General features: G+C 34.4%; 1 protein-coding gene across 3 annotated transcripts; it reads left to right on the forward strand.

Moving 5' to 3' along the window:
* The first annotated feature begins 405 nt into the window (after positions 1-405).
* LOC136814474 (forkhead box protein C2-B-like) lies at positions 406-8,283 on the forward strand. 3 transcript variants are annotated; one of them, XM_067071025.1, is made up of 2 exons: positions 406-603; positions 6,356-8,034. In XM_067071025.1, exons 1-2 carry the CDS (start codon positions 549-551, stop codon positions 7,945-7,947), a joined length of 1,647 nt encoding a protein of 548 aa, XP_066927126.1. In that variant the 5' UTR covers positions 406-548; the 3' UTR covers positions 7,948-8,034. The 3 variants fall into 3 exon arrangements, with proteins under 3 accessions (XP_066927126.1, XP_066927127.1, XP_066927128.1); XM_067071026.1 differs by lacking the exon at positions 406-603 and adding an exon at positions 784-893 and having other exon boundaries at positions 6,356-8,283; XM_067071027.1 differs by lacking the exon at positions 406-603 and adding an exon at positions 5,609-5,830.
* Positions 8,284-12,695: the final 4,412 nt, after the last annotated feature.

Raw genomic sequence — 12,695 nt, forward strand, 5'->3', positions numbered from 1 at the left:
ATCACCACCCGTCCTCTCCCGCCCCTTCTCTCTTTTGCGAAAAAACCGAACTTCCAAACACATAATTTGCAGGATTGGTTTACGCTACAGAAGTGATTAAACGGCCCAAAAAGGTGTTCACGCGGCAATACTTTGTATTTCCCGTAAATTATTATCGGTTCCTTTTAATGCAAGTTAATCACAATTCAAGCGATTTTTCGCGCGCTTGAAAAAAAAGAATTTCGTTACTGACGTCATTGTCAACATCTAAGACAAAGAAAACAAAAAATAATGCGATTTTTTTCTGCTTCTCGTTTGATTGACAACCTTGGTGTTATTTTAACCACGGTCAAAAGCAGCGCTTCTCAGCACGATCTCCCACAGCTCACAAACGCAAAACGTTGAGAAAAATTATTTTTTTCAATCGATGGACGGTCATCGAACTTTTACTGTGACGAGCGAATTCTCATTTATTTTTATTTTCGCTCTCTTTTTTTTTGTTATTTTTCAATAAAGAAAGAAACAGGGTCTTTTGGAAGAGAAGAGAGAAAGGATCGAAGTAAAGACATATGATCCTACCACACAACGATCACATTACCCAAGATTCCAATCGACAGATTAGAGGTATGTTCTTAACAGCTCATTTTTCTTATTCTCGTTTTTTTGTTTCTATTTTACCGCGCACGCATCAAGCGCACGCGCGCGACTTGTTTTATTTTTTTATTGTCTACGCATCGATTGTTTGTTTGTGTATAGTGGCCAACCCTGTCTTCTTTTTTTGTTAAAGGAGTCTTGTTTATTGCCATTTGCATATGTATTAGGAAATGACCATAGCATACAAATAAAGAATTTTCTTAAACGCGATCTGTAACAACACCAAACAAGAACGATGGTCAAAGAAAACACAGAAAAGGGTATTAGATTTTTCTGTTCATATTTTTTTTTTCGCCAGATGTTTATTTTTGATACATCGGCTCCCTTTTTTTTGCGAGAAATCTGTTGTTTTTGTTTGTCCCAAAATTTTATTTTCGTATTATTAAATTTGGATAAACTTTAATTCCTTCTTGTTGCATTTTCAATCAGAATTTTATTTTCCCATAAAATTAACATCAGTGTTTTTTAAGGAAACTTTTTTTTCAACTCTCGATCTTTCTAACGTTTGACTCTTAAATCAAGTTTACTATTTAAGAACTTAAAACTTTTCAAATATTGTTTCGATAAACTTCAATTTCTTGGATTTTAAATTGTTTATTTGTTAACTCTAGATGTTTTTGGAGCCTTTTGTGAGGTTTAATCATGTTATTGATTGACGATAAAGTGAAATGGGGATGGACTTTTTTGACACTTTCAAATGTCCCAACCTTTTAATATATTAAAGTATCGAATTTATGGAAAGTGCTCCATTTTAAGATAGTATTCGCCAAGTTGTTGTATCACACGCTTTCAAAGTTTATAATCAAAACAAAGTATAATATTAAATCAACATGCTCCTTTCATCGATGCTATATAGTCCCTCACAAAGAGCATTGCTTACATTAAATAAATAAATAAACATATAATTTAAGCTCAATAGTATAAGATAAATATAAAATGTTATCTTTAAGTCTGGTAGGTTATGAAGGCACGTTAGATTTAATAGTTCTGTCAACGAATTTTGACATTTAAATTATACCTTAGAAAAACAAAACTCTAAACTATAATGGATAATAATGTTTATGTTGCATTCTTGTAGACCATGTATACAAAGGTTATCCAGGTCTTTGCAAGGACCAATCCTTTTGTCTGGTGATGTTTTTAAACATGATTTTTCGATGTTTTAACACTATCTTATACACCTCAACCAAAATATTATTTTAGTTTTGTGTTTCATACGTTTCTCTATATTTTTGTGTTTACTTTACGATCGATTGCCTTTCTACTACCCCTTTTTATAATAAACCATCCTATATCTTGACTATATAAATAAAGTCATAAATGAAAGGACAAATTACGATTTCTACAAGTGTATAAGAAATCCTTCAATATATAAAACCAATTTCAGTTTGTCGTATATAGAAAAACCGAGACCACATTCTCACAAACTTTCTTAACGCGCGTTCTTTCGCTCATGTGATTTTCTTTAAGACGCTATCGTATTTCTTTCTCCTCGGAAACAGAGAATTTTTTTCATTCCATGCGTGTTGTGTGTTCGGTTGATTCGACTCTCTAATGGCTTGTAAATTCTTTTCCTTAAATGCAACGAGTTGTGTCTTTCAAACGTCCTCTCTGTGCGTGTCTGTCTTTTTCGGGTCTTCGTCATCAATTTTGTGATTTTTTTTTGCTACTGTACTGATTTTGACTGCTCGTTACGCAGATCGATCTTTCACTCAAAGACCATTGATAAAGATTTTTCATGTAAATACTTTCAAAACTCCACACGTCTCCTGATTGAATACGTGAATACCGTAAGAAAATTGTAAAGAAAAACTAATTTTGGTGAGAGCTTATTTTAGGGAACGACAGAATAAAAATGAGCGATTTAGACTAAATTTCGAATGACTTAAAAAATTTCATTTTGAAGACAAATTATTTTTGCGAGGAAGCATTTTAATTTTGGCGAATATGATTTACTCAAAGGAATTTGGACTCGCTAAAATTTACCAAAATTTATTCTTATATAGAGCCCCTTTTACAGTAGTTGGCATCGCATTAAAAATGATTGGTCATGTTAAATTTGTTTCAGAAAGGAATTTTCATCCCCTTAAAAGGTCTAAATAGTTTGTAAAATTATCCTTATGGAACGAGCCAAACTTCTTAAAAGTTGTAAAAGTACTTCACAAGAAATGGTGATAAGCTATTTTTAGGAGGGCGTAAGAAATCTTTTGAACTTTCATTGAAACGTCATTCGGAATCGTGTATGTATTTTTTTCTCCGTTTTTTTTTAAGTCACGCCGCGTTTTGCTTAATTTTCGGACCCAGACCATTCTCCTTAACTCAAACCTCTATAACTCGAATGCCTCCTCAACTCGAACAGGCTTTATGGTCCCTTCAGTTAACAACGCCTTATAAACCATACTCAATAACTTGAAAGTTTCCTTAAATCGAACAAATTTGTGTTCCCCATGCGTGCTCGATGAGTTATATGGAAATTCCATTGTATTTTAAGAATATCATATTTTGATATGAGGTCATTTAAATAATTCCTCACTGAGCAATAATTAGAATCTTAATTAATATTTTGCTTGAGCAAGATGCCACCAAGTGCCACCCTGACTTTTACCGGGCTTCTCTGATATGAAAAAGTTAGATTTCTGTTATTTTTCTCTCTGGTAGCTTCAGGGTATTTAGCTTTGCAATGGTCACGATATATAAGATTATTGTAAACATGAAAGAAATACAAGTCATTTAAATTTCTAATGGAAAATATTTTACCCGGAAAAATTTTGCTGAAAGTATAAGGGGTCTTTTTTTATTCTGAAAAATTTAAGGGGAATCTAAAAATTGGATGATGATTAAAATGTAGACAAGTTTGTTGATTCACACTAATACGGGGAAAACACTTGAAAACATAGCATACTTTCGTATTATGACCCATATAACAAACACTTGATATAATACTATCGTATGCTTGTTATTAATGTTGTATCTATTTGTTATACCACTGACAAATTGATGCAAATAGTATATGCAGTTCTAGGTAAATTTTGTCCCATTCCAACCTTTTTCCTCGGGACCATTTACTATACTACTACACTGCCATTTAGCCCTTTTTACTACAGGCCAGTAAATGATAAGTGGACAACTTCCAAGCTTTCGAGAATTTCTATACATATAAACATTTGTCTAAATTTGATATGAAAAATGATCGAAATTAAACGCCAAACTTTCAATGCCTTATCCATCGTCTACGAAGCGAGACAAAATTCAAGGAAGATAATCTTTTAGAAAGGAAATGGGTGTGAAAAGAGACGACACTAGAATTGGAATGTTCTACTTAATCCTGTGGATTATTTACGCGTCTTTTCTTGTCTTACCGCACTTTTTGGCAGTTTTACCTTTTCGTGACTTTTCTATTTCACTTTTCGTTATCTACTCCATCACATATTGAATTAACCCGAATTATTTAAGTCAGAAATTATGGCAGTTTGATTTTGTATTTTCCTACCATAAATATCTTATTCCGTCAATTATCTAGATTATTTCAGGATACTTGTGAGACATTCCTCTAACGAAAAAAAATCACGTCAAAAGTCAAGCGTCTGAATGGCATTGTCGGCTTAGGAAATATTTTCAACGAAGGTATGCACCTTTTCCACTGTGTATACCAGATATGTCTCATGGAACACTCCTTTGCAGGTGAAAAAACGTCACGTCAACTTCTATAACCCTTTAAGTGCCGATGTCGTATATATACGACATGGGCTATATAGGAGGGCGAAGCCCTCCTGTAATGCCCAGTTTGAGTTAGAAATCGTTATTTTTGGTCGAACTCTTAGGAATTAGATTGTCCTTTATGGTCAAGCAAAAAAAAATTCAAAAGTGAGTCTTTCCAGCGAAATTTTAAGCAAAAAAGTCAAAAAAATGCAAAAAATTGACAAAAATTCACTTTTTTGAGATTCTGACCGTTTTTTGACTATTTTTGGTCAACGAGTGATCCAAGAACCTCCAAATTTGGCCCTGTTTTACTTTATTCTGTCTTCTAGTGAATTGATTTGAAATTTTACCACTGGGCACCTTTTCATCAGTTCAGTCAGGTCCGCGCAGCGGGCCTGACTGCTTTAATTCCCTAACCTACCCCCCCCCTTGGCCGCCGCCCACCACGCCCTTCCTAAATCGGGCGGCGCCGAAGGCGCCCAAAAGAAAGAAGAGACTCTAAGCTATCCAACGAGCTATATACGAGCTTCTAATTCCTTCTAGATCAGGAGATATAAGCCCTTAAAGTTTGAACTAGCGATTTTTTAAAAAAAACTTAGAAAAAAGGACCCTGGCACTCAAAGGGATAAACACGTCACTAATATAAACAAAATTTACGCACATTTAAATTCTTGAGAACGCGCCAGTCCATGGAAGCTCAGATCCGTGACTTATGGTAAATATCCTACTTTAAGATCAACGGGATAATATTAAACACTCTTAAATCACAGATTAATGCATTATAAGTCATTGGTTAAATACGGGAATGTGAACATAATAAAACTTGTAATACTCCTTAACACTATTGTCAACTCGGAATCAATAATCAGTCAAAACAAATTATTAACTTTTTCTATTTGACCAATTTTTGTGTTTTTGCGGGACGCGGAATCAAGAGAGAAAAGGTGCGAATAGTATAGGTAAACAAAACTGATATTAAAACCTATTATCAAAGTGTCAATTAGGTAATTAAACATAATTAAAGTAAGAAAATATTAAATTAAATATATGATCTGAAAAATGGCAAAATAAGAAAGAGGGGGAAATAAGGGGAAAGTAACGAATAACACAAAACCAACAAGACTCATTTTTAATCAATAAGAATGACTTCCATTTTGTGGGGTGTTAATTTTTTCCTTCACGCGTCGTCGGCTTTTTGTCAGTGTCATCTAAGTTCCGCTATATCAAAAAGGCTAGTTCACACTGAGAGCCGTATTCACACAGCTTACACATAAATCTGAACTGAGTATTCAACTCACACTTTTATATACTGGCGGAGGAAAAGAAAGGGCTTTTAGTGATAAAGGAACTCACACATTGAGCTCTTCATCATTAATCAACTGATAATTTTACTTAATTTGTGTTGCTTCACTCACATGAATCACTAGAATTTTGCACATTGAAATCACTTTTAAATTTAACTTGTGATTGCTGGTTGGAAAGAAAAACTAACTTTTGAGTAAGATCATTTAATTTTCAAAACAGAAGTTGTTTTTTGTTATTCTTGCTAAACTTGTATTCTACCACGTATAGAATTCTGACTGATTATTTTTTCTTAATTTTTTTCTGAACTTAAATTCAAAACACAGGGCATGTTTTCAAAGAATACATTTCAGTGTCAGAAGGTTCTCAATATCACTTCTTGTTTTCATTCTTAATAATCTTGAACCAAATGATCGAGATTCTGACTGATTGATGTCAAAAGTTTATTACTTTAAAACTAACATTTCCCGCTTCGTATTTTTTTCTATAATTTTTCATTTTTATCAAGTTATAAAATCACCACAAACTTTTAAAACTCACTCGAACGACGTTAAATAACTTTAAAAGATTGAGCAAATCTTGTTAAGTTTTGGCATTGTCATTATAGTTGCGCGCTTGTTAGGTGCTATCTATTCAAATTAATTGTGTTTTTTTTTGTTTGATCAGTATTAAAAACGATATCGTCTAAATATTTTCAATTTTAATTTGTTCTAATTTTCAGGTGCCCCTGCATCGTCAGCGCCAGAGACGACTCCTACGACATCTGCGACAACCATGGAACAAGTCCCTTTCACCGGCGCTGCCTCCACCACGGTGGTTGACTCCGCCACCTCCACCGCTAACGCAGCTCCGTATTACACATACAGCCAAGACCCTTCGTCCTACACTGATTACTACAGATCTAGTGTTTACGCTAGTCGTAACGTACCGCCTCCTTCGAGTCAGTACGCGAACGTCGCTAGTCCGTATTACGCCGCTCCGTACGCGGATCCTCATTACCACCACCATTACTACTCCCAGTATCAAATGCTCAACATGAACACACAACAAAAAGAGTTAGTCAAACCACCTTATTCATACATCGCTCTCATCTCAATGGCTATCCAAAGCTCGCCAGAAAAAAAACTAACACTCAGCGGCATTTATCAATTTATTATGGATCGCTTCCCATATTACCGTCAAAACAAACAAGGTTGGCAGAATTCTATCCGTCACAATCTCAGCTTGAACGAATGTTTTTTGAAAGTTCCCAGAGATGATAATAAACCAGGGAAAGGTAGTTATTGGGCTTTGGATCCTGATTCCATCAATATGTTTGAGAATGGGAGTTACTTACGACGACGCAGGCGATTTAGGAAGAAAGATATCAAGAAGGAGGATATGGGAGAGGGAGATGACCTCCTTGATGAAGAAGAAGAAGCCAAGGTATGGGCTAACACTACCCATGGTCGTATGCATCCACATCCTGAACAAACCCTTCATCTAGTAGGAGAAGGACGACAACCACAATTTCTTCCACCTAAAGAAGACCATCAAAAGAAAATCATGCATTCACATCAACAGAGTCTCCCAACCTCACCATCCTTACAAGAGGCAACTCCCGGTGGTGGGCAGACCATTACTTTAGGCCAGGAACAACCTGCCATCCACCCTGCAGCTAAGATGAACACACAACAACCTCATCCTGAGGGCACAGACCAGGAAGGAGACTTGGAGCATTCTGAAACAACTCCTAAGAACGGGGAAGTCACAGAAGAAGATAAACTGAATCAAGACAAGGATAAAGCGACACCACAATCCGTTCATTTATACGAAAACGGACAACGGACCACTTATCCGGAAAGTACCTTAACATATACCAATTTAGACTCGAACTTTTTAAGTTATAATAACTTGAACTATAGTTTTGCAGACACGAGTACCTCAGTGACGGCTGCACGTTACGCGGCTGAACGAGGTCTCACGGGAGCTCCGCCACCTCTTGATTTTATAACTCGTGGAGCACCAACCGATATTTCAAGCGTTGTACAACCTCGTGGTATGGAAGGCACAGGATCGGCAGCATCTCGTCTCTCCGAACTTGCATCATCATCTACCACAGACCTTTACTCTGTATCAACCTCTCGATTCATGTCACCACCCAACAGTCCTTTCCCTAATGGTGAGAGTCGAGACTTCTACCTAAATGCGGCCGCTGCAGCCTCAGCTTACAGCACGTTCAACGCAGTACCGGGGACCACTGACCAAGACCGTATTACATCTTTCTACTCTCCCTATCGCTCATCAACGACATCCGCCTACCAACAGTATTAATGCTAAGAGACACTTTAACTAAATGAACTTGTTCATTCCATATAGATGAAATTTATTTAAAATTTATACAAAAAAGAGAAATTTAAGCTCAGGATTGAAACGACATTTTTTAAATGCTAGATCCGCAACTGTTTCTTTACTTTTTTAGAATAATTTCTTCTTTATATTTTTTTTTGAAAACAATATATTTTTTTCCGCAGCAATTTTATATATATATTTTACCTACAATGTTATTTATTTTAATAAAGCCCACATGGGAAGCTTTATACCTAGAATATAATAGTAAAAAAAACTTTTTGCATATATTTTTTGAATTAGATTTTTTTGTAAACTTTACTCTCTTGTCAAAAACCTTATCTTTCTTAAACCCTAGAACAACTCTGATACCCAAATTAGTCGTCGTTTTCAGGGTTGGCTTAAGTAAGTGCTTAGTCTTTCAAAATAACAAAAACAACTCCAGTTTAAAAGGTCATACGATTAATTTAAGACCCTGTTTCCAACTTTGCAGAATACAAAATTTTTTTTACCCCTCACCAATTTAGAACAGTTCATTTTCTGCCTTAAACGATTTTTTTTGTACTCAGACTTTTACTGTACATACTCAAAAAATATTCTTAACTCAACGAAAAACAGGCCTTTTTAAGGTCCTCTTAGAAGGGAAATGTTATTTTGTTTAAAAATGTTGGCCTCTTACATTTGTTTAGTCTCAAATTAGGAAAGCTTTGTTTTTGTGTTTTTGCAACCAATATTATTTATTTGAGCAGCGAAAAGAGTAACAAAAACATTAGAAAAGGCAATATACACAAGCTAGAGAAAATCAGTACAACATTACTTTTCAGAAAGGCTAGACGAGGAATTAGATGAGGATAGACTTTTCTTCATATTGAGGTTTACAATTTCAAAAATGTAAAATTTGAAAGAATTTCATTTGTTTTTTTAATTGGGTCTTTTAAAAGGAGATTATTTTTAATATTTTCAATCGTTTTGCTTTAACTTGACGTCCAAGATTTTTTTTTCAAAATTTCGATTTTGACAACATAGCTCATTTTTATTAACTCAATTTTACTTAAAAAAAAGTCGTTCTTCAAGTTTTTCATTTTGTACGATTTTTACACTTACCTATATTTTTTATTTATTACATAGAGGATATAATGAAAAAAAATAACACAATTTCCCGCATAAGAGTTTTAAACAATATTTTTGTTGCTACCGTATACTTTTTTGTAATATATTATCTTAAACAAATTTGACGAAAGAAATTTTATGAGAAAATAATGTAACTAAAATTATCAACAAATGATCTTTATTTTCGCCTGATGCTGACATTTTTCTGGATTTTCTATTCCAGAACTTCTGATTTCTGTGATTTACTTTGCATAGTTGGTTTTGACATTTCCTAATTTTTTTATTCGAATTTAAATTTCGCCGCCGTATTTGGATTAAAAATGAACGTACTAACTGTGTTAATTCTAAAATGACGAGTTTGGACACAGCAAAAAATTAAAAACCTCGACATCGTTTAAGATCGGGTATTATAAGGGTTTTAAACTAAAGTAAAAAACTGTTGTTTATATGTAAATAGTTGGCTACAGAATGAAAGTTTGGATTATCCTCTCTATGGTAAATCGTAAACATTGGGTTAGAAGAAAACTCTTTCTGATATAAGGTCCGAAAAATGATGCGTTTTTCGTCTTATTATAAGAACCGGCAAATCTTCGATAAGACTTGATTGCTGTTTTTTGTTGTTTTCTTTTAATTTGAGGCTCAAATTGTTCTTATCCTCTCATTTTTAGGGAAAATTGAAGAAATCTAGGCTTTAGTCTCCTTTGTACACCGATACCTTAAAAATTCAGTCATTTCAAACTCAGAAAAGCTGCTCTTAAATCGTGCTTACCTTTAACGTTTTTTAGCCTCCCATTGGTAAAAATTCTTGAAAAGTTTTTGAAAAGATCTTATCAAGAAACTTTGCTTATTCTTTTTTCAGTTTCTTACTAAAAACGTGCCAAGATCTTTCAAGATCTTTAACGATCTAATAAGACTTTTTTATAAGTTTTGAATAAGATTCTTGTCCCTTACAGTGATTCAATCTTGACAGAATCTTAAGTAAAAGTAAGACTGCGACCGCAGTTCTACCCGAAGGTAGGGGAGGGCGCCACTCTTTCTCCCTGGATTGCTCCACTTAACCTTGATCCTTCTCTTAATTACTGAGCATCAAGCAGAGAGGTATCAAGTACCATTTTGGGAATCTTTGGTACGACCCGGCTGGGGGTTGAATGCTCTACCATTGCACTACGGCCGCTGACGAAATCTTACTACTATCCCTCTTCAGTTATTGAATAAGGGCCGAAAGCTTCGCTCGAGTGACAGTATTCAACTGATGACCTCGGGAATACTTCCCATTAATCAACTATTTCATTAATACATCCAATGATAACAAACACAAAAGAAAAACCACTTACCGTATTTTGAAGCTGACCAAAAACTGATTTGTAAATACTATCCTAAGAGATTGCTCTCCTTGAGTCTAAAGACTCCTTCTTATGAAAAACAATCATAACCAGAAATTTACGTGTTTTTAAGATTCTTAACCCGAACTTGATAAGAACCACTAAGAATCTTTAAGCTTCTTTGCACATAATAGTTATTTAAGATTTCTCTTTATAAAAACTTTATAAGTTACGCAAACAATCTTGAAATATTTTATGGCTCAAGATTTCGTAAGATTCTGCTTAAGAACTTAAATAAGAAATAATAAACTTTCTTACTATAAATATGCGGGAAGAATCTTGACAATTCTTAACAATTTCTTTACAAGATCTTTAAAGATCTTTTTGTTGGAAGAAATTTTCAAGATTGCATAAGAATCGTTGTAAGATCTTACAAAGATTTTTTAAGATTCTTACTTATTAAAGATCTTGAAAGATCTTCAACGATCTTTTCAGATCATTTCAATAATTTTTACCAGGGTCGTTATCCTTTTAGAATTGTTTTAACGAAAAATAGTTATGACATAGCAAAACTAAGGGTAGTTATGACATAGCAAAACCAAAGGGATGGAGAGGAGATCTAAGGGCCTGTATTAGTGGTCAGATGGACTGACAAGCGAAAATGAGTGCTGGAGGTGTGGGAATAGCAAAAATGAGGGATCAGGAAGGTTCTCTAAGGCATGTAATAGAACTAAATAGTTTAGTTTTGTTCGTTCCCATGAATTTTTGGCCAATACAGTCAAAATCAAGGAAAAGGGTTACTATTCCAAAACCTGCTGATTCCCTCTACTACATAAAGTAATGGAATCAACTCCTTACGTCTCGACAAGCTCTCCCCTTGAACTACAAGAATTCGATTATGTAAATGATGCCCGATGCCGTATTCTGATTCTCTTGATATATCCTTTTAAATTTTCTCTAAGCCCTTGAAATGATTGTTTCTCGTAGACTAAATACTTTAAGAAACAGGATTAAACCTGTATAAGTTTTTTTGTCATCGATCACTAGGCACGAAAGTATCTTATAATACTAAAAAGTTGTGTCAATTAATTCACCAAATTAACAAAATTTGCAAAATGTGAAAACAGTTTCGGTACAATAATGGACAAAATACTTGAGACAAATTTTAAACATCATAAATGATTTTTCAGCGCGTTAAACTACAGTTGGAAAGTAGAGTTTTAACTCAAGACCTTAGGATCTCAGGATTTAAAAGCTCAAATTAATAAGGCTTGGAATATAGCCTAGAAGCCACCGAACCCCTCCAAAATCGAAATATTCAATAAAAAGCAAGTGGAAGTACTGAAACTGCAATTCTCGCCTGAACTTTAAATTCTGAAAAACGTTAAAATGCACTAAAATCTCAATATATTTCGACCATCATTGTAGATGTGATGCCCTGCGATTTAATAAAGTCACGACCTGGTCATTCAGGTCCTTCAAAAGCAGTCATGCAAACAGATATCTCTGATGGTCTTGCTTCAAGGGGGCATCTCTCAAGACTTAAGACCAATTCCAAAACGAAAATTAATAGACATTTAACGACGTCATCGAACCTTTTCACAAAAGGATCGAAATTGGATTTGCCGGAATGCTTTATTCCAACAATTTCCGAATTTATCCCGAAAAGTCAAATGCCGAAATCCAGCTCCAAAATGTTGATTTTTCAGGAAAAGATTAGAGAGCATGAATCTGTTTGTAGATGCCAGCAGCCTATGGTGTCGCTGAAGGATAAAATTGAGCCTTGTAATTCTTGAAATTTTTTGAAAAAATTGTACAATTTTATAAATCTTACAAGGTCATATTTTTTGTGCATTAGCATGATATCTAGGTGTGTGAGTGTAACGTCCCTAACTCATTATCAAAATATTCTGCAGGTTTATAATGGGGGAAGACGTTACAGGAAACCAAGGTTTTTTTGTCAACATTCAATTAAGATAAACGAACTAACTAAAGTCTGTTCACGATAAGTGTGCACTCTGTTTTCTTTTACTTATAACTTTTGAGGGAATTCTTCAATCTTTATAAATTTAGTATCGTTGTAGAGATATTTGTGAGTGGAACAATTTGAAGTAAAAAAGTCTTTAAAAGAATTCTAAAAACGAAGATGAAAATGAAGAAGAAAAAAATGAAGATGTTGTAGAGAAGTGCTAGTTACAGGTAAAAAAGAGTGTACACTTATCGTGAATAGACTTTAGTTTAAAACTACTTTAGGCGTATAAACTTTCGCGAGCAGAAACTTTGGAGATTTTCGTTTTCGCG

Source organism: Clytia hemisphaerica, unplaced genomic scaffold, assembly GCF_902728285.1.
Source record: "Clytia hemisphaerica strain Z4C2 unplaced genomic scaffold, Clytia hemisphaerica genome assembly, whole genome shotgun sequence".
Lineage (NCBI taxonomy): Eukaryota > Metazoa > Cnidaria > Hydrozoa > Leptothecata > Clytiidae > Clytia > Clytia hemisphaerica.

Bases quoted from the DNA above. Each gene is read 5' to 3' on its own strand.
- LOC136814474 (XM_067071025.1), top strand. From the start codon at position 549: ATGATCCTACCACACAACGATCACATTACCCAAGATTCCAATCGACAG. The intron at 604-6,355 runs GTATGTTCTTAA...TCTAATTTTCAG, and splicing joins TTCCAATCGACAGATTAGAG to GTGCCCCTGCATCGTCAGCG.